General features: G+C 33.8%; 1 protein-coding gene across 5 annotated transcripts; it reads right to left on the bottom strand.

Annotated features, from left to right (window-relative positions):
- Nucleotides 1-1,234: 1,234 nt before the first annotated feature.
- LOC129281244 (carbohydrate sulfotransferase 14-like) lies at nucleotides 1,235-23,855 on the bottom strand. Of its 5 annotated transcripts, none has more exons than XM_064113230.1 (4): nucleotides 23,702-23,855; nucleotides 8,464-8,588; nucleotides 6,656-6,777; nucleotides 1,235-5,921 (listed from the first exon to the last, which is right to left on the bottom strand). In XM_064113230.1, exons 2-4 carry the CDS (start codon nucleotides 8,552-8,554, stop codon nucleotides 5,097-5,099), a joined length of 1,038 nt encoding a protein of 345 aa, XP_063969300.1. In that variant the 5' UTR covers nucleotides 8,555-8,588; nucleotides 23,702-23,855; the 3' UTR covers nucleotides 1,235-5,096. The 5 variants fall into 5 exon arrangements, with proteins under 5 accessions (XP_063969300.1, XP_063969297.1, XP_063969298.1 ...); XM_064113227.1 differs by lacking the exon at nucleotides 23,702-23,855 and adding an exon at nucleotides 11,595-11,695; XM_064113228.1 differs by lacking the exon at nucleotides 23,702-23,855 and adding an exon at nucleotides 10,976-11,131.
- Between the last annotated feature and the right edge of the window lie 118 nt (nucleotides 23,856-23,973).

Below are 23,973 nucleotides of genomic sequence, written 5' to 3'. Positions count from 1 at the left end.
GTCATGAGCATCCTGCTCAAGTCGTATAGTTGTCTGAATACTACCTTTCACTCTTCATTTCAACACTTCTTTTGCTTCCTCAAACATGCTAAACCTCCAATCCCATAGCCTATACAAAAAATGATAAATTAAGTGGTGCAAAGGAATCCCCCCCCCCCCGTTTTTGTCTTTTCATATCGTATATTACCTCCTTTTTTACCTTAACACATGCACAAATGATACCTTTCCCCCCTTAAGAAGTATGCATATTGATGACATACAGTTCTTCATAAAACATTTTCATTTTCTCTTACCCCTTCTATACCCCACCCCCACCCCTAGGTATATATCAAGGTCCTACCAAATTGGAACTGAATGATAGCCACACTGAAACAAAAAAAAATCACAGCAAGGAATTGACACAAGCAAACAAATTTTTAGAAAAGAATATACTTGTTACTTTAATAATTGCATTTCCATTAAAAAAAAAGCAGTTTAACTTACACTTGCAAGCTTAAAGGTCAAGTCCACCCCAGAAAAATGATGATTTGAATAAAAATAGAAAAATCTAACAAGCACAACACTGAAAACTTCATCAAAATCGGATGTAAAATAAGAAAGTTCTGACATTTTAAAGTTTCGCATATTTTTCTCAAAACAGTTATATGCACAACTCAGTGATATGCAAATGCGAGAGTCTATGATGTCCATCACTCACTATTTCTTTTGTTTTTTATTGTTTGAATTATACAATATTTCAATTTATACAGAATTGACAATAATGTAAAACTTGACTGAACTACATAATGTTAAACAATGTCAATTCCACAAGTTCAGGGAGGAATAAAGCTCGATTTCAAATGACATGGTGAGAAAATCAGAATATTTCATATTTCAGATAATAAAATACAAAAGAAATAGTGAGTGCGTGATGTCATCAGTCCCCTCATTTGCATACTGGCCAGGATGTGCACATAACTGTTGTGTGAAATTAAGCGAAACTTTAAAATGTCATAACTTTCTTATTTTACATCCGATTTTGATAAAATTTTCAGTGTTATGATTGTTGGATTTTTCTCTTTTTATTCAAATCAACTTTTTGTCGGGGTGGACTTGTCCTTTAATAATAAAGTAAATCATTCTGATTCCAAGGTGAGAATAATAATTCATTTGATAATGCTGTTATTTGTACTTTATCGATATTTCGTTGTTATCTACATATTCAATAATTTTATTCCAGTTTTTTTTTGTTATTGGTACAATGACTAGCTACATGTATTTGAAAATCACTAAAAGACATAGAGTTTATACATATTTGTGCAATAAATATATTAAAAAGAGACGTAACTTTAAATGATGTCAAATCATTTGACAGTTAGACACAACTCATACAAGACAAAGTGTGACAAACAATATGTCGTTATTGGAATGCAAGTTGGGGAGAGCATACAAAGCTTTGAGTCCATTCTTAAACATACAATCATAATATAGAGGGCCATTTTAAAAGGCGATGTCACAATGTATTGGAATCACCATGCCGAAATTAGCACAAAATACATTGTAGACAAGCTGCTGCACACTATGTCTGTGCTTAAAAGGATGGTCCGGGCTGAAAATACTTGTATCTAATTAAAATTCACAGAGCAAAATGCTGAAAATTTCATCAAAATCGGATAACAAATAACAAAGTTATTGAATTTTAAAGATTATCAATATTTTGTGAAAACAGTTATATGCCCATCACCATGAATATTCATTAGGTGGGCTGATGTCACATCCCCACTTTCCTTTTTTCTCATGTTATTACATGAAATCATAAATGATTCATTTTTTCATACATGTATGTGTAAATGATGTGTCTAAGTTGCGGCAATAAATAACTAATGCACTTTATCAGTTATCAGTCTAATTGTTTTAGTTCTTGGTAAAAAAGTTTGGAATAAACAATTTCATATAATAAAATACAAAAGAACAAGTGGGGATATGACATCATCAGCCCACCCACCTAATGAATATTCATACAGACATGCCTAGAATTGTTTCACCGGAAAAATGCAAATCTTGAAAATTCAATAACTTTGTTATCCGATTTTGATCAAATTTTCAGCATTTTGCTCTGTGAATTTTATGCTATTTATTGAGATATAAATATCTCCAGCCTGGACCATTCCTTTAAAGAATGAAACTTCCCAATCCAAATACTTCCCGGTAATGTACATATACTGTTAAGAATGTTAAGAAACTACTTAGTAGTCAGCTAGCACATGTCGGCCTCATACTGGCCTATCTGTAATGTACAAAGTGAAGTACATACAAGTACAATTAAAAATACTGTTAAGAATGTTAACAAACTACTTACTAGTCAACAAGCACATGTAGGCTTAATAATGGCCTATCAATCCAAAGAATCCCTTGCCGCCAAACACATAATTACTTGTTTTCATAATGCACAATATCTATAACAATTTTACTATCGACCATTCAAATTGAATGATTTCAGTAGCTTTTGACTGTAACTGCAATAGCAAGTTTTATGAAACATACCGAAAGGTGGTTGAGACAATAAATTTTGACATTTTCTTTATACAGCTTTTACCTGAATACAAATATTTTCATGTATGATTTTAAATTAATTAAATTACAGTAACTTTCCTTTATGAGGAAACTAGAGTTTGAAAGACTTTGAATACAACTTTAAGGCAGCCTCTAGTTTCTTTAAATTTTACAGTCTGACCTGCTTATCCAGCCACTATCTATCCGGAATTTTTCTTATTATCAACCATGTCTCTCGATTAACATACCTCTCTCTCTTTCTATATATATATAAAAACTACACTTACCTTCTTCTCTTAGTTGGTTTAATGCTTTATCATATATACTTATATGTCTTTTGCACATTATCAGTTGTTCCCCATTCTTTTTCTTTTTTCTCCCACTCTTATGCACTAGTTTATTAAGCCTTTCTTTGTAACCTGTTTGACCCACCTCTCACTAATTCTCTTGTTTTTCATCCCATTATCACTGTTTTGTTCCAGATCCTGTTTGATGTTGCCTGCCTCATTATTTTAATCCCTCTTGGCTTGAGGTCTTTAACTGGCCTTACTTACACTAACTTCCCTTTGTGTCTGCCTACTCTTTTTCTTTCATCCCCTTCACTAACCTGATTGGTCCTCTCTACTCACTAATGCCCCTTTTGTCTCCTTGTTTCTAGTGTTGCTGTAGCTTGTTTGTGGTCTATATTATGGTTGTTCCACTTTATATGTTTGTCATTTTGCCTCCGACGAAGATTCTGCTAGGATCGAAAGCTTAGGCCCCTTTTTGACTTTCTAATTTACTCCATTGGCTCTCTTTTATTAGATAAGCAGTTTTCAGCAGCTTCTTTTTGCCATATATAAAAAGAGTCAGACATGACGTAATGTTTCAGTATCATTTACTTTCATGTTAAATAAAATCAAAACATTTTCTAATGGCACTTCGAGGAAGGGTGACCAGCTTTCCTGTATTTCACAAATTTGTCCCACATGCCGTACGACCCTGCCCGGGATGCAGGTTTGTCTTGTGTTTCATGATTTTTAACATTTTGAGGTGAGAATATTCAGACATTTCTTTTTTTTCTCACATGCATAGTGGTAAAAAAAGGGGAAAAATGAATATGACACTATTGTCTTAAATCATTCACAAAATTTGATTTTTAGAAAGCCAAAATTTTTGCTCGCTCACAGCTTTTTAGAAATGTTGGCTCCTTAAACATGTTGGGCTCATTACGCCACTGATCTGGCATCAAAGTGTCCCTTGAACAACTGTCCAAATCTGGTCACTCTGCTTAGAGACACCTTTCTGATAAGTGCTATACAAATATAGTTATTTATTTTTATTATTAAGAGCCAATCTACTGATAATGATCATAAAATGTGACATACATGTAATAGACCATGACATTGTCAAAATGAATAAAAGTACAAAAATACCTGCACACTGTATCATAATCATATCATTAAAAATTGCATAGATTTCTTAAAAAATCTTAATTATTCCATCATTCTGAAGTCTGAACAGAATCAAATTTAAAATAGTACTTGATATAGCATTACATTAGGTACATTTTATTGGTCTGAACCAACATGAATTGTTAGGTATTGTAACATCAATAACTCTAGAAGTACTGAATTCTTAAACACATTATTTCATAAAAGGCAGTGATCATATGCAACATATATTCATGTCAACAACATGAGAAAAAAATCTTTGGTAATGCATTATTGTACTTAATATAGTTGCTCTATAACAAATTAGAATGAGCACTTTCTGTAAAATAGTAGGCACTGTAGAACGACTTAATGAGTACAATGAATACTGACAAATCAAAGATGAAGTACTGGATTCTGAAAACATTATTTCTGAAAAGGCAGTAATCATAATAAAAAACACATTTCATTGACATAAGAATAAACTTTGGTACAGTAGTGGTACATTAAGAAAGTTGATGCATAGCAAATTAGAAATCATTTCTTCCTCCATTTCCAGGATTCAGCTCATTGTGATGTACAGGAAATTCATTGATTTTAGTAAAAACAAATATCTCATAGCAAAATAAATCAAATTATTACTACCAATATCAGACAAATGAGTTGGTGATTTACAAAATTGCAATGCCCTTGTTTTAATGAATATTGGTAAGGAAAAGGGTATATATATGCTCTTTGTACTTTGTTAGGTCTCTCTCCGCGTTTACTGAGCCTGCACGCAGAGACAATGAAAACAATACAGTAAATTTCTATTTTCCACACTCGCATCCGAACATCTGAGGACGCGTGGGAAGAGGTACGCGTGAAGTTGAAACATTGTCCACGCACCAATAACATAACGTTTGATAATTACGTCACAAAGCTATGAGATCCTGGTATAAACACGACACAATAGAATCCTACGGGTAATTGTCTCTATAAAACTTTGATCTCAACGTCTGATTTGGATAATAATAACAACATTGACTGGCTTTATTCTTGGGAAACATCAAATATACTGCCCTCATCTCAAGACTTGGGACCAATATGATTCTGTTGCGGGCAATATATTTGATGTTCCCCTCAAGGTTATTCAATACTATATAATTGCAATTATACAAAGAGTGGCATAGCATATCCAAACATATGGAAATCCGGTTCATAAATATTGTAAAGCTCTTTCAACAACTTTGTTGGCACCTCAGAATAATACCTCTTCATTAATTCCTCGTCCGTGTTCTTCCGTGGCGGGCCTTTCCCGTAATCAGTTACGTTCCAGATGCCAATCTTCTTAAGCACGTACGGAATATCATCGCTTGCGTCTTCCAATTGCCCAATGAGGTCATAGTCAATTTGGCACGGCAAATTCTGCGTGTAAATCGGTTTCCAGTGCGGATTCCCTCGGTTTTCAGCCGATTCGACGAGGTAGGAGATGAACTCTGTAAACGTCACATTCTGGCTTGAGCTCTCAGCGGCCGAGCCGGTCCTATGCTGCTTGATGATGCGTCGTGCTAGACTGGTGAATACTGAATTTTTGTGATCCACAAATTTATCCCGATAGCCAGAGAGTATCCTAGAGAGAGGATTCCGCACAAAGAGAAATTTGGTGTAGTTCTCCAAGAGCACTTTCACCTGCTCTTCCCTGTACTTGGGCATCCACTGGAGTGCTTTGTGCGAGTAAAGCTTCTGATTTGGCACGTTCAAGTATCCCTCCAAGTCTTGCACTATCACCCTTTCCCAATTGGTAGAGCCCACCTTGTACACAATGCTGTAGATGAAGTGGAACTTCTCATTCACAATTAGGGAGCGGAGTTGGTTTTTGTGTGAGGCAAGGTACGCAGGGTCTTGCACCGACCGATTGTAAAGGGACTGACAGACTTTCCTTAATCTGAATTTTCGTTCTGCTTGAACTGTTTCCATCAGCTTCCACCAGTCCTCCTGACAAATCAAAAGAGAAAAAGAAAAAATAATTTCATCAAGTTATAAAAAAAAACTTGGTCCGAAATCTGAATTCATGGAGATTGTTTTAAAAACTAAAGATTGTTTAAAACTATTGAAGCCATTAAGCAGATTTTGTATATTCTGCAATACACAAACACCTGTTCATCGAGTGCAAGTTTAAGGCATGGATGCTTCTATCTAAGGGTGCAAAATAAATTTAATCCCAGTATCAGTCTTTTGTTAAAAATTCAATTTTTAATTTTCATAATTTAAACTATCCTATTTCAATTAAAACGGCACGGAGTCAGTTCAAAAACCCTTTGACGAAAAAGAGCATCGGTTTATTGGAATTTTCCCAATCTTTGTTCAAACTTGATAAACAAGATCCACATAAATTAAAATCACCCTTGAGAATTTAGGCAATTATGCTTTTAATACTAAGCTACAATTGTCAGAAAATATAGACAGTAAATATCTAGTCTACAAGCACAAACTCAAATTTGACACTTAAAATAATTATACCATGTCTAGAATGAAGACTAGATGCCAAACTCTCTGTTTAAAATGGTCAAAGCAGCAACAGTGAACAGTGAATCTAGTCTCACTACTTCAGGCTCTGCATTATACACTATTCGTTGTTCATCACTTTTTCTATAAACCTCTTACAGTACCCCATCCGGACCCCCTGCTGTGCAAATGTCACAATTAATTAAATACAAACTTTAACCTACCTCCAAAAATTTGTCATTCACTTCTGTTGTCATATCAAATCTCATGTCTGGCAAGTCCATTCTTTTTTCCTCGAGCAGTCTCCTGTATTGATCATAACTAACATGTCTGTTACCTCTCAGGTCTGGTGGAAGGAGAGAGAAAGTGAGAGGGTTTTGGTTAAAGGTCAAAATGAAAAGATAAAAGTCACAGAGCAATGACATGGGATCACAATTGACTATAAAATTTGGGATCAATAATATGGTAAATTGCAAATAGGCCTACACTCACTTTGTCAAATTTCCATCTGATCTCATCCTTCATTATCTACATGTAATTGTTGTTCGTCTACAAGTTTGTCTACAAGAAGTCTACTCACTACCTATCACCTAATTTTCATTGAGGCTGTACCGATTTTCACTAATATCAGATGACAAAACATAGTCTACATTAGATGAACAATTTATCTATTTTATGGATGCAACAATGAAGAAAACCATAAGAAAATCAGAATGCCATTAATTGGTAAATTAAAGGGAAAATTGTTTCGTTCTTTACTTTTCATAATAATAATAATAATAATATGGTAATAATAATAATAATAATAATGGTCAGATTTTGTATAGCACATAACACATAACAAATAAGTCTCGGTGTGCTTGAGAAAACAAAGGAGAGGAAGAGAAGTGTTGGTGAGTTCATTTTGTTGAGGCTAGGTACAATTTAAATAAGTATGATTTAAGAGCTGTTTTGAATTTGTTAAGTGAATCGATTGTTTTCAGGGAATTTGGGAGTTTGTTCCATAAAACAGGGGCTGCATGAGCAAAAGAACATTCGCCTAATGATTTTGTTGATATTGGAGGTACGACTAATAAACTCATGTTTGTGTGAATGTAAATGACGTGTTGGCTTATACACAGTGACTAAATTATTTAAGAATGAAGGAGCAAGTCCATAGAAACATTGATATACTTATAACAAAATATTAAATTGGATTCGAAATTGGACTGGTAACTAAAGTAAATGCTGTAAGACGGGATATGTGATCAAGTTTCTTTGTACGAGTAACGAGTTGTGCTGCAGACTTTTGGATAGTTTGGAGTCTTTGAATTTGGCGATTGGGTAAGGGAATGAGTAGACTATTGCAGAAATCAAATTGGCACATAACAAATGCATGGACTAGACGTTCTGCTGTTTTTTGGTCAATAAAATCACAAATTTTGGTAATTTTATACAGAGCAAATGAAGCTGCGCGACATTTTTGTGTAACGAACTGTTCTAAGAAAAGTTTGTTATCAAAAGTTACCCCAAGGTTTATGCATGTTTTTGAAGTTGCTATTTGATTTCCATTTACATCCAAATGTGAAATTTCATTAAGTTAATTTTTTTTCAAAAAGACAGAATCTATGTTTTTGCTGAGTTTCTGAATAACAAAACAGAATTCCTGTTTAAGATCAAGTTTGAAATGGAATGTTCAGGTTTTCAAAATGAAGAACATTTTTCAAAATGAAAAAGCATTGTCCCTCCAAAAGGTATTGACACTATATTTTTCATTTATTTATTTCATTCATTTATTTTTTAAATTTAATTTTATTTATTTATTTATTATTTAATTCATTAATTATCTATTCACTTATTCATTAATTTATTTTATTTTTTTCGGGGGAGGGCTGTTTAGAGGTCTTAAGGTTTAAAGTATCCTCTCTGCATATTCCATCTAATAGTTTGACTGGTACATGTTCTACTACAGCTTGATTTTAAAAAATTTTGAGAGTAAAAAAAAAATATCAAGAACAGGGTAGCACTACCTCCAGTCAATCTTGGTTCATACCTTGGAAAAATGTGATGATACTATTGATCACGATGTAGCCGACAACCCCGTAGAATAGAGGAGGCAAGAATCTTTTCACTCTGATCTTCATGACGGCATTGAACACAGAGTACAGTGGGCTGAAACTAAACAATTAGAAATAAAAATGTTTGAAAGAAAAGAAGGTCAGAAGAAAAAATGCCCAGGTTGTTCCTTGATGAGGTAGATACATACTGTTAACACTAATAACAGGATACATACTGTTAACACTAATAACAGTACTGACCACAGCCATATATGGATATTGGCGAGCCTTGGAGCGGGCTTATTATTAAAAGGAGGGTCCTCGGAACGGGCTTCGGAACTACAAATGTTTGTGAAAACGGGGGTCCTTGGAACGGGTTGCCTGCGTGTTAATGCGTATGCATCCCTATGAAACGTGCATGCAGCTTGCCTGGCGGCTAGGGCACCGGGTGCACTAGCGCAGATGCGATGGTCGGACAGCGCTCTGCGGCCGCTTTTCACCAAAATTGCGGCTCATTGAAGCAGATCAATGCGACAAGAACGGCGTAACGGAAAATATGCGAAGCTTTGGAGCGGATTTCTTTCTTCTTTTTTCTCGATAAGAAAGAATTGCTATGCTTTGGAGCGGCTTTCTTTCTTCTTTTTCTCAATAAGACGAAAATGCTATGCCTTGGAACGGAAATTTGAGTGTAAAAATGGGGGTCCCCTCCGCGGCAAATACCTACTATGCATTATATACTGAGTGCCCCCTCCGGTAGGGAGTTCGGTGAGTTTTTGACTTTTGTACAGCACCCCCATAAATTTGGTATCATTGGAAAGATAATTTAAAGAGAAAAAGAATGGTAGTAAAATCAGCTCCATACCTTAAATATTAGAGAAGTTACAGGCAATTTTAGCTTCGCGAATCTCCATTTCATGTCTGTCGCCTTCCATTCCCCCGGTAAGAAATATCATGAAATAGAGTTTATTTACCCGAAAAAAAAATTTGATTGCATATACGCTTTAAAACATTCTGAGTTATTATGAGACAAAAAACAAGAAACAATTAAGAGATGAAAAGTATCTTTAAACAATGTCAGATGACAATACATGTGCTTGTGCGATCCTTCTGAGCTAACACGTTTGTCTGGTTTTCTTGCAGAAACTGGTGGCAGGATCCTCATCTAGGCCAATGGTGCTGGAATGAAATCAAGGCAGCTGAAATTAAAATGTTGTTAAAATAAAAACTAGATTAGAGGAAATGAACTGTTAGTATTCAACTTTTTTTTAAAGTGTGGGTATATATGTGTGTGGGAGGGAGGGGGTGTGGTGGATGTGGGTTATATGACCAATGCTATGTATGTAAATATGCATCATTAGACTACTATTTCCAAGTCCCCATCCTTGAAGTCCTCCAGCAACCATTCTGGAAACCCAGGCACCTGAAATATATATACAAAAAATAAAATCTTGTTTGTATGTTATGACTCTTGCCTCTAGTCATTCCAAATTGTAGCGGAAACATATTAGCAGTTAGACACACATGGTCTTCGATCTTTCATCAATTGCAGCTAAATTCTTCATGACTGCTAGTTAATTGCTACCAAATATGGTACTGTGTGGTAAACTAAAACATTGATGCAGTCCTTAATGCATTTTGGCAATCTCGAGATCAACAAAACATATAGTGTGATGTCATACCATATGAGCAAAAACCATATTTAATTTTCCAATCTTCTCCAATTGATGTAAACAATTATCAAAGCAATAAATTTAATTGAACAGGGCACATTATATTAATGAAATAATTGTACAATAAAGATTATTTGTAAACAAGAGCTAGCAGTTTACTCTTACTAAATAAGGCATACGAACTAAAGATGCAACCCCTTTCAAATGTTATAACAGTCAGTAGTAATATTTTTTTTTATATGCTACCGATGACAATAAAAAAAAAAATTATCATAATAATGATAATATAAATACCGGGGTATTAAGGATAATGATAACATTAATAGGGCCTAATCAATCATAATAATAATAGACTACATTATTTCTATAATAAAGGAACAAAGACAAAAAAATTGACACAATTAACTTGAATAACATTGAAGTGAATGACATAATATATTATATATCTATAGAAATCTATATATGGTATATATATAATTTTGGTAACAATTGCCCCCACTCCCCAGACAAATATCACATTCACAACACAAATTTACAATGAATTTCAACGATAGAAATATCACAAGGCAACATATTTCCTAATTAAAAGACAAACTAAAAAAAATCTATGCCATATGATTACAATACGTAATGAGTCAATACGAGGTCGACGAAATTCCTCATTTTTCATGTGTGCCTTTTTTTTTCAAGCGTATGCGATTCCATGCGATTGTATGAATGCATTAACATTGTATACCATTATATTCAGAAAACTTCAAACCTTCAGTAAATATGGGTTTCTACTAGGTTTCTCCCCCTCCTTCATGCTCTTTTTACATGTTTTTCATCAAGAAAATACCTTAAAATATAGGCAAAAAATAAGACTTATTGTTCTCTGACTTTGAACACCAGGAAAAATGTTCAAAACCTTGACAATCTTGGTATCAAATGAAAGCTTAGAATCTCCCGTAGTGGAAAATCACTGTCAACAACGGTCTTATGCAAGTTTGATGCCCCGGAAGTAGTATCAGAGTGCAGAGGTCAGTCAGAAATTTTAACAAAATGGCGGCCTCCAGTGAATACGCGATAGCGTAGTGTTCCGAAGTCAACGGATTTCAAAACTCTGAAATTTCCACTTTTCCAGAGATTGTAGTTAAATAAACGGTATCAAAAGAACAAGAAACTTCTCCTCTACACATAGATGTCTTTAGAAAGGTAAAAGATCAATTAGAAAAAGTTTTATCGATGAGTTTGCAACATCAGTTTTCGTGTACAAACAGATATAAATTACGAAACTGCCGTTTCCGGGCAAAGAGGTAATAATGGAAAACATGACTGATTACTTTTTTAATACTTCTTTCAAATCAAAACACTTTTACCAATTTCAATAACTGCAAAACAATACGGCATTATCGTGATCCAAGTCCCCGGTGACTCAGATCCACGGACAATTTTTCACAACGTAAAACATGTCCTACCTGTCTCTACCAACCTCGTAGTTGTGTGTTACTTGTCTCTTTTCAGTCTCCACTTTATTGGCGTAATAAATCAGAATTTGCATCATTCTCTATTGCTTTAGTTCGTAAACTATTACTTTTCATATAAATAAATCAGGATTATATTTATATTCATCTTTTTATGTTTCTTACAATATCAAATTTGCTTTATTTCGTCTACGTTTTTTCTAAATAAATCAATAAGCCCTATATCCTCCTCAGTCTCAATTGCTTTATTTCGTTGATTCCTTATTTACTAAATAAATCAGAATTGCATCTACTTCTTTTCAATCTCTATTGCTTTATTCCGTAAACTAGTACTTTTCATATAAATAAATCAGGATTATATTCATCTTTTTTATGTTTCTCACAATATAAAATTTGCTTTATTTCGTCTACGTTTTTACTAAATAAATCAATAGGCCCTAGATCCCTCTTCAGTCTCCATTGCTTTATTTCGTTGATTCCTAATTTACTAAATAAATCAGGATTGCATCTACTTCTTTTCCAGTCCTTATAGCTTTATTTCGTCGTACTTTTTATGCTAAATAAATCTCTTTTCATATATATGTTTCTTATGATTTTGCTTTATTTCGTCTATCACGTTTTTACTAAATAAATCAAATTGCATCTCCCTCTTAACAGTCTCCATTGCTTTATTTTGTTAGGTAAAAAGAATGTCTGCATAATTACTCCTCGTGATCCAGGTCCCCCCTCTAAGCCTGAGTCGAATCGATTTTAAAATCGGTGTTCGATCGATGTCATCGAGCGCCGGTGCAGATTTTGCAAAATCGGTGCATCGAAAAAATAAATAAATAAAAATACGTTGGCCGGCCGATTCGTTTGGTTCACACAATCAATCATCAAAATAAACAGAAATGTCCAACTTGACTACTAGTACTACTTACTTGATTTGTATTCCCCCCAAAATGAAACCGATTGTGTAATTATGATGCCTATTCACCATTAATTTGAAGTTTATTTCGATCATAGTTCGAGTCTTACTCGTCTGCTCGTGCCGAGATAATTTATGCATGATGAATTCATGAATGGCCGGAAATCGTCGATCGTGCAGCGCATGCGCGCTGTACTATGCTTTAATCAAAACAGAAAATGGCCGGAAAATTGACGCAATCAACGTAAAATAAACCTTGCTATCATGAACAATATTAATATCATGACCATAGAACATTATTTAATCGTAATATTCGACAATAATTTCCATATGATAATCATTAATATGAATTTAGAGCTTGATGTGAAACGTTTGTATTTCGTTTCAATTTTCAATGACGGACATCACATGACGATCGACTTGAGCGAGTGCACTTGTCTAAAAAAAAATTATCACGTCAGGATTGATTCTCAAACATTGTCAACATGCAGAAACTTTTTCAAGATCGTAATATCTCCATATAATAACATTTTACATGACAAAACAAAGTAAATTGCATGATATTTTTTTCCCATCAATTTGAAGCTAATTTGTGCCCAACTAATTCGGGCTCTGATGTTCATGAATGGAAAATATGTCCTACGTCAACGAACGCGCATGCACATTGTGCTTTTTTTTTCTCGGAGCCAGCTAGCTCCGGAGACGTCCAGGCCAGAGATGGAATAAAAAGAAAAATAATGCCAGTATAATACTATAAGTACTTCCATATGAACATGACATGCTTTGCTAACATTGTCAATATCTTTAATATGGCCATAAAATCTTATTAAATCGTAATTATTTAACATCCAATAATAATTTATATGAATTTAGTGCTCGATCCGAGACGCATTTATTTCGATCGCATGCTCGTGTCTTGTGTCTAAAATTTAAAAAATATGGATTATCATATCAGGATTAATTCTCGAACATCGTCATTACTCATATTCCACAATCTTTCCTCACAATCGTTATATATCAGCATTGAATACCAATTCAAATGACCATCCAGAGAAAATTACGTATTTATTCCCGTCAATTTGGAGCTCATTTTGGATCTAACTACACAATCTCAGGCAAGTTACAGTGCTCCCGCTGGTTGCACTTTTTTGCTGGCGCTGGCCGGGGCTGCGGGCGGGGCTGTTGTGTGCGAGTCTGGACCGCGAATGCTAGTTGACCGAAAATCGTTCGGATCGACTCTGCGTGATTCATGTCTTTGATATTGTTTCATTTTAAACTTATATATTGTCATCTGCAAATATCATTGTTGATGATATTTTGGGAAGAATTCTGCATTGGTCCCCGGCTTTTTCGTGTTTTGTGATCATGGAAAATACAAACGAACTTTGCTCTGTCATCTGCTTGTGCAACGCTCACCCAGCCAGCGCATACCGTCAGTGCATGCAATGCGTGCATAGCGCATCGACGCGACGGCCGGAGCAAAAAAAAATATTGACTCGATTTTCCCCGCCGCGCCTTCAAAATTCGATTCATCGATGTTCGATCGAATTAAAGCTGTCGAACACCGGTTTTCAAAATAATCGATATGACTCAGGCTTACTCTAAAATAAAAAGGCAATTAACCCCGTTGATATTCATCTACCCCTCATTTCCCTCCTCTTCAAAACCACTCTGCCACTTTTAGACAGTTTCCTAGAGATGATAAATGAATATTTTCGATAATAAGAATCATTAAAATCAATGAAAATCACATTAAAAACACTATTTAACTGTCTTATTACTCCTCGTGATCCTAGTCCCCTTCCCGTGTTAAGACTGTCCAATTTCTCATAGGAGGGGACTTGGATAACGAGGAGTACTATTACTCGTTATCCGAGTCCCCTCTCCTAAAAATACAAAACGGCAATTAACCCGTTGATAATCATCTACCCCTCATTTCCCTCCTCTTCAAAACCACTCTGCCACTTTTAGACAGTTTCCTAGAGATGATATATGAATATTTTCGATAATAAGAATCATTAAAATCAATGATAATCACATTAAAAACACTATTTAACTGTCTAATTACTCCCCGTGTTAAGACTGTCCAATTTCTCATAGGAGGGGACTTGGATAACGAGGAGTACTATTACTCGTTATCCGAGTCCCCTCCTATGGGAAATTGGCAGTCTCAACACGGGAAGGGGACTCGGATCACGAGGAGTAATTAGACAGTTAAATAGTGTTTTTATAAAATTTTAATGTGATTAATTTTGTTTTATTTAGTGTTTTTGATCATTGTTTCATCAACTTGGAAGAATATACAGCCACGCCCACAGGAGAGAAAAGAAAAAGACTATTATTGTCGTTTGAAAAAGTGTCCGAGTCATTTGTTATTGTGTCAATGGGAAAACGTGTGGTGGAAGGAAGTCCCCGTTCAGTGAGAAGCTTCGCACCGTTTCGCACCGCGAACAATAGATTTCTTTTGAAAATCTTCCAACCGTGGATTCCATTGTCATTGAGAGTTTGCTGATATTTGAGGTGTGTCTCAAGTTTGTCCCCAGTGACTTGGATGACGATAAGGCCAACAATACTTAGCCGGCAAAATCGTGATATAGGCCCCGCTCGAGAAAAACTTGTAATCGATCATACCTCAATATCTAGGTTGCTAACTTCAGCTCACTATATATACTCGTGATATAGGCCCCGCTACTGTGTTGAATGGCTTAGAATGTCCGTTCGCGGGGCCTGTTTCACGAGTATAATATTATAATCGTTATATAGGCCCCGCACTACGGCACTTCAGGCACTCCAACACAGTAGCGGGGCCTGTATCACGTGTATATTATTAAGCTTGCATCCTAAGATAGTCGCGAAACTGGCCCCATCCAATGCGCCTTTTCCAGCATTCGCACGTGTGTGGGGCTCGGATGACGGCTATTAGTATACTCGTTATCGAGGCCCCTTGCACTGTTATCTCATGGAAAATAACGTGGTCCTGGGGCTTGTTTCCCCGGCCGGTGAGAATTATCATGGGCGGCGCTGGAGGGGGGGGGGGGGGGAGGGCCTCCAATTTATTTTCCAAATAAACAAGGAGAGAGAATAATAAAAATGTGTATGTATTTATTTCAATCTATTTTAATTGATAAATTAATCATTTAATTGATTTGTTTTCAGTTTTTTTCTAGAGAATAAGAGGTATCATTCGTCTTTAATTATTTCTATGTGTGGAAGTTCAATCATTTCAATCTATTTTAATTGATTAATTAATGTATTTATATTGATTAATTTAATGTATTTATATTGATTAATTTAATGTATTTATATTTATACATTAATCATTTAATTTATTTGTTTTCAGTTTTTTTGTCTTTTGTGATGTAGAGAGTCAGAGGTATCATTCGTTTTTAATTCTTTCTATGTGTGGAAGTTCATTTATTTATTTATTTATCAATCTAATTTTACCAATTTATTTTCCAAATAAACAAGGAGAGAGAATAATAAAAATGTGTATGTATTTATTTCAATCTATTTTAATTGATAAATTAATCATTTAATTGATTTGTTTTCAGTTTTTTTTCTTTTGTGATATAGAGAATAAGAGGTATCATTCGTCTTTAATTATTTCTATGTGTGGAAGTTCAATCATTTCAATCTATTTTAATTGATTAATTAATGTATTTATATTGATTAATTTAATGTATTTATATTGATTAATTTAATGTATTTATATTTATACATTAATCATTTAATTTATTTGTTTTCAGTTTTTTTGTCTTTTGTGATGTAGAGAGTCAGAGGTATCATTCGTTTTTAATTCTTTCTATGTGTGGAAGTTCATTTATTTATTTATTTATCAATCTATTTTAATTGATTGATTAATGCATTTATATTTATTCATTAATCATTTAATTTATTTGTATTAATATTTTTCCTTTTGTGATATAGAGAGCCAGAGGTATCATTCGTTTTTAATTCTTTTTATGTGTGGAAGTTCATTTATTTCAGTCTATTTTAAATAATTGATTAATCAATGTATTTATATTGATTAATTAATGTTTTTATATTTATTCATTAATCATTTAATTTATTTGTTTTCAGTTTTTTTTTTGTCTTTTGTGATGTAGAGAGTCAGAGGTATCATTCGTTTTTAATTATTTTTATGTGTGGAAGTTCACTTATTTCAATCTATTTTAATTGATTAATTAATCATTTAATTTATTTGTTTTCAGGTTTTTTTTCTTTTGTGAGATAGAGAGTAAGAGGTATCATTCGTTTTTAATTCTTTTTATGTGTGGAAGTTCATTTATTTATTTATTATCTATATATCTATTTATTATATATATATATATTTTGTTATCTGAGACGCGTGCGTAGGCCTAGGTCTTATGTTGATACAGGCTCGTACATTTCATTTATTTTTATTCATTCTGTAAGTTCTTGTGGATATACAAAATGATGACGGCAATCATTATAAAGCTCAGAATATCTACTCCTTCACCTGGTATCCTCAGAAGATTCCTCGATCATTCAGGCATGAATGACTTTAACAATTTGAAGAAAGTATAGATATACAATCTAAATTTAAAAATAATCGTTTACCTTTTTTAATTAGTCGAAGTTGAAGGGTGTTATAACCGTATTTTTTGTTACATAAAAGGAATATATATTTTATTTAAAGGTCAAGTTCACCCCAGAAAAATGTTGATTTGAATAAATAGAGAAAAATCAAACTCGCATAACGCTGGCAATTTCATCAAAATCGGATGTAAAATAAGAAAGTTGTGAAATTTTAAAGTTTCACTTATTTTTCACAAAACAGTGATATGCACAACTCATTTGCTTGCAAATGATACAGTTGATGATGTCCCTCGCTATTTCTTTTGTTTTTTTATTGTTTGAATTATACAATATTTCAATTTTCACAGATTTTACAATAAGGGCCAACGTGACTGAACCATATATTCCACATGTTCAGGGAGGATTTAATCATTGTTTCACTTGACAATGAGAAAATTGGAAAATATATTTCATATAATAAAATACTAAAGAAATAGTGATTGGGTGGCGTCATCAGTTTCCTCATTTGCATACCGACCTGGATGTGCATATATAACTATTATTTTGAATTAAACTAAAATTCGAAATGTTATAACTTTCTTATTTTGCATCCGATTTTTATGAAATTTTCAGCGTTATGATCGTTCGATTTTCCTCTTTTTATTCAAATCAAATTTTTTGGGGTGGACTTGTCCTTTAAATTAATTTTTTTATTCATGTATTTGTTTGTATTAAACTTTTTGTTTTATTTGATATTAGACCAACAATTATCGTTAATTTCTCTTTTTTGTGTATGGATTTGATCTCTCTCTCTACACCGTATATTATTATATATATAACAAACTATATTTTGTTACCTTATAATACCACTGAAGCCAATACGTGAAACGTTTATATATATATATATATATAGAGAGAGAGAGAGAGAGAGAGAGAGAGAGGGACTAATACATTACTATTTCAAGTTCTCCTTCGTATTGCTTCACTTATTCATTTCCTGGTTTATTCATTTATTCGTTCATGTTTGTGCTGTTTTGGGAAAAAATGTTGTCTATTAATTGACACGATAGGCCTACCCCGAGAGGGGGCAGTATACCCTGACGTGAAGTTGATGATAATTAAAGCAGAAACTAGAAAAAATATTCTTAAAGGTTTGCTGAAAATATATTTTTTTAATTGCCACGCATTTGGGTTAAGAAGTTCGCTATTCTCTAATCAAATATTTCCATTCTCACACTTTAATTAGTGTTTATTATATTAAATTGTATTCTACTCATTAATGTAATGAATGACTTGCTAAGATCAATTGTAATGTCACTTTCACCTGCCCAGTAACCTGCACAATCAAGGTACTAATGGATAATTTGTTTTTCTGTTCCAATCATGAAGAAGCGAAAACGAAAATCAGCCCCTTAGTTTGGGGTTTTTGGAAACCCCCATAACGAAATCACAACGAGAATAACGTGTTATGATTTGGTTTTTGTATATCAAAAAACAGAAAAATTAAATTAAAATTTTTTTTGCCGCTTTATCTGATTTCTCATTCTAAATTTGTGTATTTATATATATAAAAAAAAGAATATCAGAACATGCCACGATTCGTGACCTCACTGTCAACTAAGTATATGTATGATGCAACTGCATGAAAAACAGCGCCTATAGAATTGTTGGATGTCGCCTAGCAACAGGATACTATGTAAGTGGTAATTAAACTACATGTAAATCGATGTAAAATATTGATATTTACAGATGAATCCAACATGACCAAGCAATATCATTTTGGTTATATATCCTAAATATAATGCTAATCAAATAAAGCTAATTTCTTACCCTCCAGAAACTATTAGACGAAACTGACAAGTTAACAAATGTCACTTAAACACAACAGTCATATCATTTCGTCTTCAAGAAATATCATTTTACAAACAAAGAAGTTTATGAAGCATGATCTGATTATTAAATCAAGAATTATGTAAATCTCAAATATAGGGAAATAAAAAAATATCTACGCAAATCATGTTCGATAAACGATCAAGCAGGGCACTGGGAACGATTTTTGGTAGGGGGTGCTGTGGGTTTTGTTTGAAAAAATGGCAAAAAAGAAGAAAAAACATTACACTCCAAGATGATGGGGATTTTGGTAAAAATTATTGCTCCTAAATAAAAAAGAATTACAATCGATTATAGACCTTTATGCTCCCATCAATTCAAAGAACACAACGGTTCAAGCAAAACGTCAATTATACTAAAATCATTTAAAATGCATTATTATCCTTTGTAATGGATCAAATTAAACAAGGAAAGTTAAGCGTTGAACAAGATGCCCCCCCCCCCTCCTCTCTCACTCCTACATGTCAGCAGTGTTTAAAAACATAACCTTTTCGTGTCGATATATATATCAACAAAATTCATCTCGAACTTCGATTGCATTCGCATCCTATTTTCAAGTGTGAAAAAAAAATCAGCTCGCGCTCCTCTTTCATATCCTGTTCATGCGTCACTGTAAAGTCCTTTTCCCATTTTCAGTTCAGTAATTAAAATATTAAATAAAGGTTTGTTGTTTAGAGTTAATAAGAACTTAGTGTGCTCCATTCATAGCTTTTAACACATGGATTATAATTTTTTTTTTTCACAGTTAGCGGTCTCGTTTAGTTCGGCCGTATAGTCATGGTAGGCCCATCTTGTTGGTAAATATTAAAGTAAAATGTACTTAAACTTCCATATCACAACGCCCCCCCCCCCAAAAAAAAAAAAAAAAAAAAACTTACCTTTTCCTCTTTGAGTGGCCGACCAGGGATTTCATGAATGGCAATGTGTCCAACCGGCCTGTACGGCTGTACCCCCGCCCCTTTAAAAATACTGAACCCGTACATGTGTGTATATTTTTTTCTGACGCATTCAACCAGACAGACCTATGCGCCACCAACTGTCTTCTCAAATTTGCGCTCTCCCCCCCCCCCCCCGCTACGAAATCTCGGATCTGGGGGACACATTAAACTCCTGAAATGAAATAACACAGATAAGGAAATAGTAGAATAATCCGTGCATGAAAATAAATTATAAGAACACATTGAGACACTTTTCCGAAATTATTAAATCTTTTAATAAAATCGGGGGCGAGGGTGTATGAATTAGTAAATAAATGAATACCATATAGGCGAAGAAAAAAATGCAATATTTGGATGGTGAATTAATGAATAATAATTTGTTGATGCGATGTGCCGTTATTTCAGGCCTACTACCATGTATACCAGCAAACAATCGAAATTCATCATTTTTAAAACCATGCCATCAAATACAGTTACAAACAATCTTCAAGTGGATTGATTAAAATGAAAGCAGGATGAGAAAATAATTTAAGTTGATAGGTTAATTAGATGAAGAAATACTGGGATATCAATGAACGGTATTAGTAAGCTTTTAAAAAAATAAAAGATTAATAAATTGATATTTAGGTAAAAGAGAAAACGTACTTAACGTACTTAGATAATATAGATAATGATAGGCCTATCCCCAGTTGTGGGGGCCGGGAGGGGGATAAGTCTCAGTAAAATATAGATTAAATTAATTATAGCGTAGATATCCCTCAAGCAATAATAAAATTGACCAAAAGAAAATTAATACATTTTCCCCGAATGAATATGCCTATTCATTTTCTTTTCTGAACTTAAAAGGATGAAAAGCGGGGGGGGGGGGGGGGGATTTATGAAAGGAATGAAAAAAACACAAATTGATAATACGCAGGAAGCCGGATGAATGATTCAATATTGAATAAGAGAAGAAAGCAGATTTGAAAAAAATGTATATTGACTTCTTACATCCAGGTGATTATAAATAGATTATGATACATGAATGAATAAAAGGATTCATTCGCAGCAGTACGTCAAGTGAAAGATTGGGGGAAATTATACAAGAACTATATAATTTAATTATTAATGACACCTCCCTCCCCGCAAAAAATAATTCAAATGAAATGCTGAATAAAACGAGGTTATCAAATAACTAGCAAATACAAATTACGATGGATAATGGAACAAAAATAACTATATATAGGCCCAACGTTACATCGAAAACAGTCCCAAAAAATTAGCAAATTAATGAATCATTCATGGATTTATCAAAAGTTATTCAGAGAGCAGATCTTTAAAAGCAAAATATTAGCAACACGAGGGCGGCGTCAGGTTGTGAGGGGCCTGGTTGATTTTTCTCTGAAAACTGGAAGGATAACATCATGCCTAAAACATGCAAGTCACTCATATGGATCCTACTCCATTGTCATGCAGAGTTTTTATACTCACTTCTTTATTATTCCCCTTGTTTTTTTTTTATAATAAATTGGAGCCCCCGGGCCCCTACAGCGCCGCGCATGATATCACTCACCGGGGAATCAAGACCCACGACCACGCTATTTTCCATGATATAACAAGTGTAAGGGGCCTCGATAACGAGAATACTATAATAGCCGTCATCTGAGCCCCACACACGGCGAATGCTGGGACAAGCGCATTGGACATTACAAAAAAACTGAAAACAAATAAATTAAATGATTAATGATTAATGAATAAATATAAATACATTAATTAATCAATGTAAATACATTAATTAATCAATTAAAATAGATTGAAATAAGTGAACTTCCACACATAAAAATAATTAAAAACGAATGATACCTCTTACTCTCTATCTCACAAAAGAAAAAAAACCTGAAAACAAATAAATTAAATGATTAATTAATCAATTAAAATAGATTGAAATAAGTGATCTTCCACACACAAAAATAATTAAAAACGAATGATACCTCTTACTCTCTATCTCACAAAAGAAAAAAAAACTGAAAACAAATAAATTAAATGATTAATTAATCAATTAAAATAGATTGAAATAAGTGAACTTCCACACATAAAAATAATTAAAAACGAATGATACCTCTTACTCTCTATCTCACAAAAGAAAAAAAACCTGAAAACAAATAAATTAAATGATTAATTAATCAATTAAAATAGATTGAAATAAGAGAACTTCCACACATAAAAATTATTAAAAACAAATGATACCTCTTACTCTCTATCTCACAAAAGAAAAAAAACCTGAAAACAAATAAATTAAATGATTAATTAATCAATTAAAATAGATTGAAATAAGAGAACTTCCACACATAAAAATTATTAAAAACGAATGATACCTCTTACTCTCTATCTCACAAAAGAAAAAAAACCTGAAAACAAATAAATTAAATGATTAATTAATCAATTAAAATAGATTGAAATAAGTGAACTTCCACACATAAAAATAATTAAAAACGAATGATACCTCTTACTCTCTATCTCACAAAAGAAAAAAAACCTGAAAACAAATAAATTAAATGATTAATTAATCAATTAAAATAGATTGAAATAAGTGATCTTCCACACACAAAAATAATTAAAAACGAATGATACCTCTTACTCTCTATCTCACAAAAGAAAAAAAACCTGAAAACAAATAAATTAAATGATTAATTAATCAATTAAAATAGATTGAAATAAGTGAACTTCCACACATAAAAATAATTAAAAACGAATGATACCTCTTACTCTCTATCTCACAAAAGAAAAAAAACCTGAAAACAAATAAATTAAATGATTAATTAATCAATTAAAATAGATTGAAATAAGAGAACTTCCACACATAAAAATTATCAAAAACGAATGATACCTCTTACTCTCTATCTCACAAAAGAAAAAAAACTGAAAACAAATCAATTAAATGATTAATTTATCAATTAAAATAGATTGAAATAAATACATACACATTTTTATTATTCTCTCTCCTTGTTTATTTGGAAAATAAATTGGAGGCCCCCCCCCCCCCCCCACTCCAGCGCCGCCCATAACAGTTCTCACCGGCCGGGGAAACAAGCCCCAGGTCCACGTTATTTTCCATGATATAACAGTGTAAGGGGCCTCGATAACGAGTATACTAATAGCCGTCATCCGAGCCCCACGCACGTGCGAATGCTGAGAAAAGCGCATTGGACGGGGCCAGTTTCGCGATTATCTTAGGATGCAAGCTTAATAATATACTCGTGATATAGGCCCCACTACTGTGTTGGAGTGCCTGGAGTGCCTGAAGTGCCGTAGTGCGGGGCCTATATAACGATTATAGTATTATACTCGTGAAACAGGCCCCGCGAACGGACATTCTGAGCCATTCAACACAGCAGCGGGGCCTATATCACGAGTATATATAGTGAGCTGAAGTTAGCAACCTAGATATTGAGGTATGATCGATTACAAGTTTTTCTCGAGCGGGGCCTATATCACGAGTATGCCACTTAGCCTACATAATAGAAATCTTAATTAAGACATTTGAATTTAGGAAGCAACTTCGAGTTTGTTTGGTGGAGCAAACAATCCGGTCAGTCGCAATCGCATGAACGTTACTGCTCCTCCAAATAAACCCAGCGGACATCGACCACAATACCCGCCTGAAACGCGGGCGTGCTTATCGAGTCGTCCCCGTAGCTAGCGCTATCCCTAGCTAACATGATGGCATAATTATCGTCGTAAATACTAGTATTTCCTTAGATATTAAGCACGGCATTTAGTAAGATAGACAAATAGTAATGAAAATATGGCATCAGTTTATTTAATTGTATATCAGAAGTAATACTTACTTGGTTTTAGTGACTTTTTTTAGTTGTTGACGTTTGTTGACGGCGTCGACAGGTCAGCCGCAGCATACACTGCTCTGGCAGATACGAAAGATGGCGCTCGACCAAATTAATTGAATGGGATAAAATTGAGTCAGGTTTTTTTTTTTTTTTTTTTGGGGGGGGAGAGGCATAATTCGTGGCGAGGTTACAATCAAAATAATGCGAGCGGGAAGCGCGAATGTGATCTTGTTTTGAGACATTGAGTCCAATAGACCATGGGCAGAAATCCCAGG

Source organism: Lytechinus pictus, chromosome 18 (assembly GCF_037042905.1).
Source record: "Lytechinus pictus isolate F3 Inbred chromosome 18, Lp3.0, whole genome shotgun sequence".
NCBI lineage: Eukaryota > Metazoa > Echinodermata > Echinoidea > Temnopleuroida > Toxopneustidae > Lytechinus > Lytechinus pictus.
Note: the sequence above shows the minus strand (reverse complement) of the source record. Positions and strands in the feature narration are given on the sequence as shown.

Coding starts and splice junctions, on each gene's coding strand:
- LOC129281244 (XM_064113227.1), bottom strand. CDS start 11,680: ATGATGCAAATTCTGATTTATTACGCCAATAAAGTGGAGACTGAAAAG. Junction 6,778..8,463: donor TATCATCACATTTTTCCAAG/GTATGAACCAAG, acceptor TCCTTCCACCAG/ACCTGAGAGGTAACAGACAT. Junction 5,922..6,655: donor TGAATGACAAATTTTTGGAG/GTAGGTTAAAGT, acceptor TTGATTTGTCAG/GAGGACTGGTGGAAGCTGAT.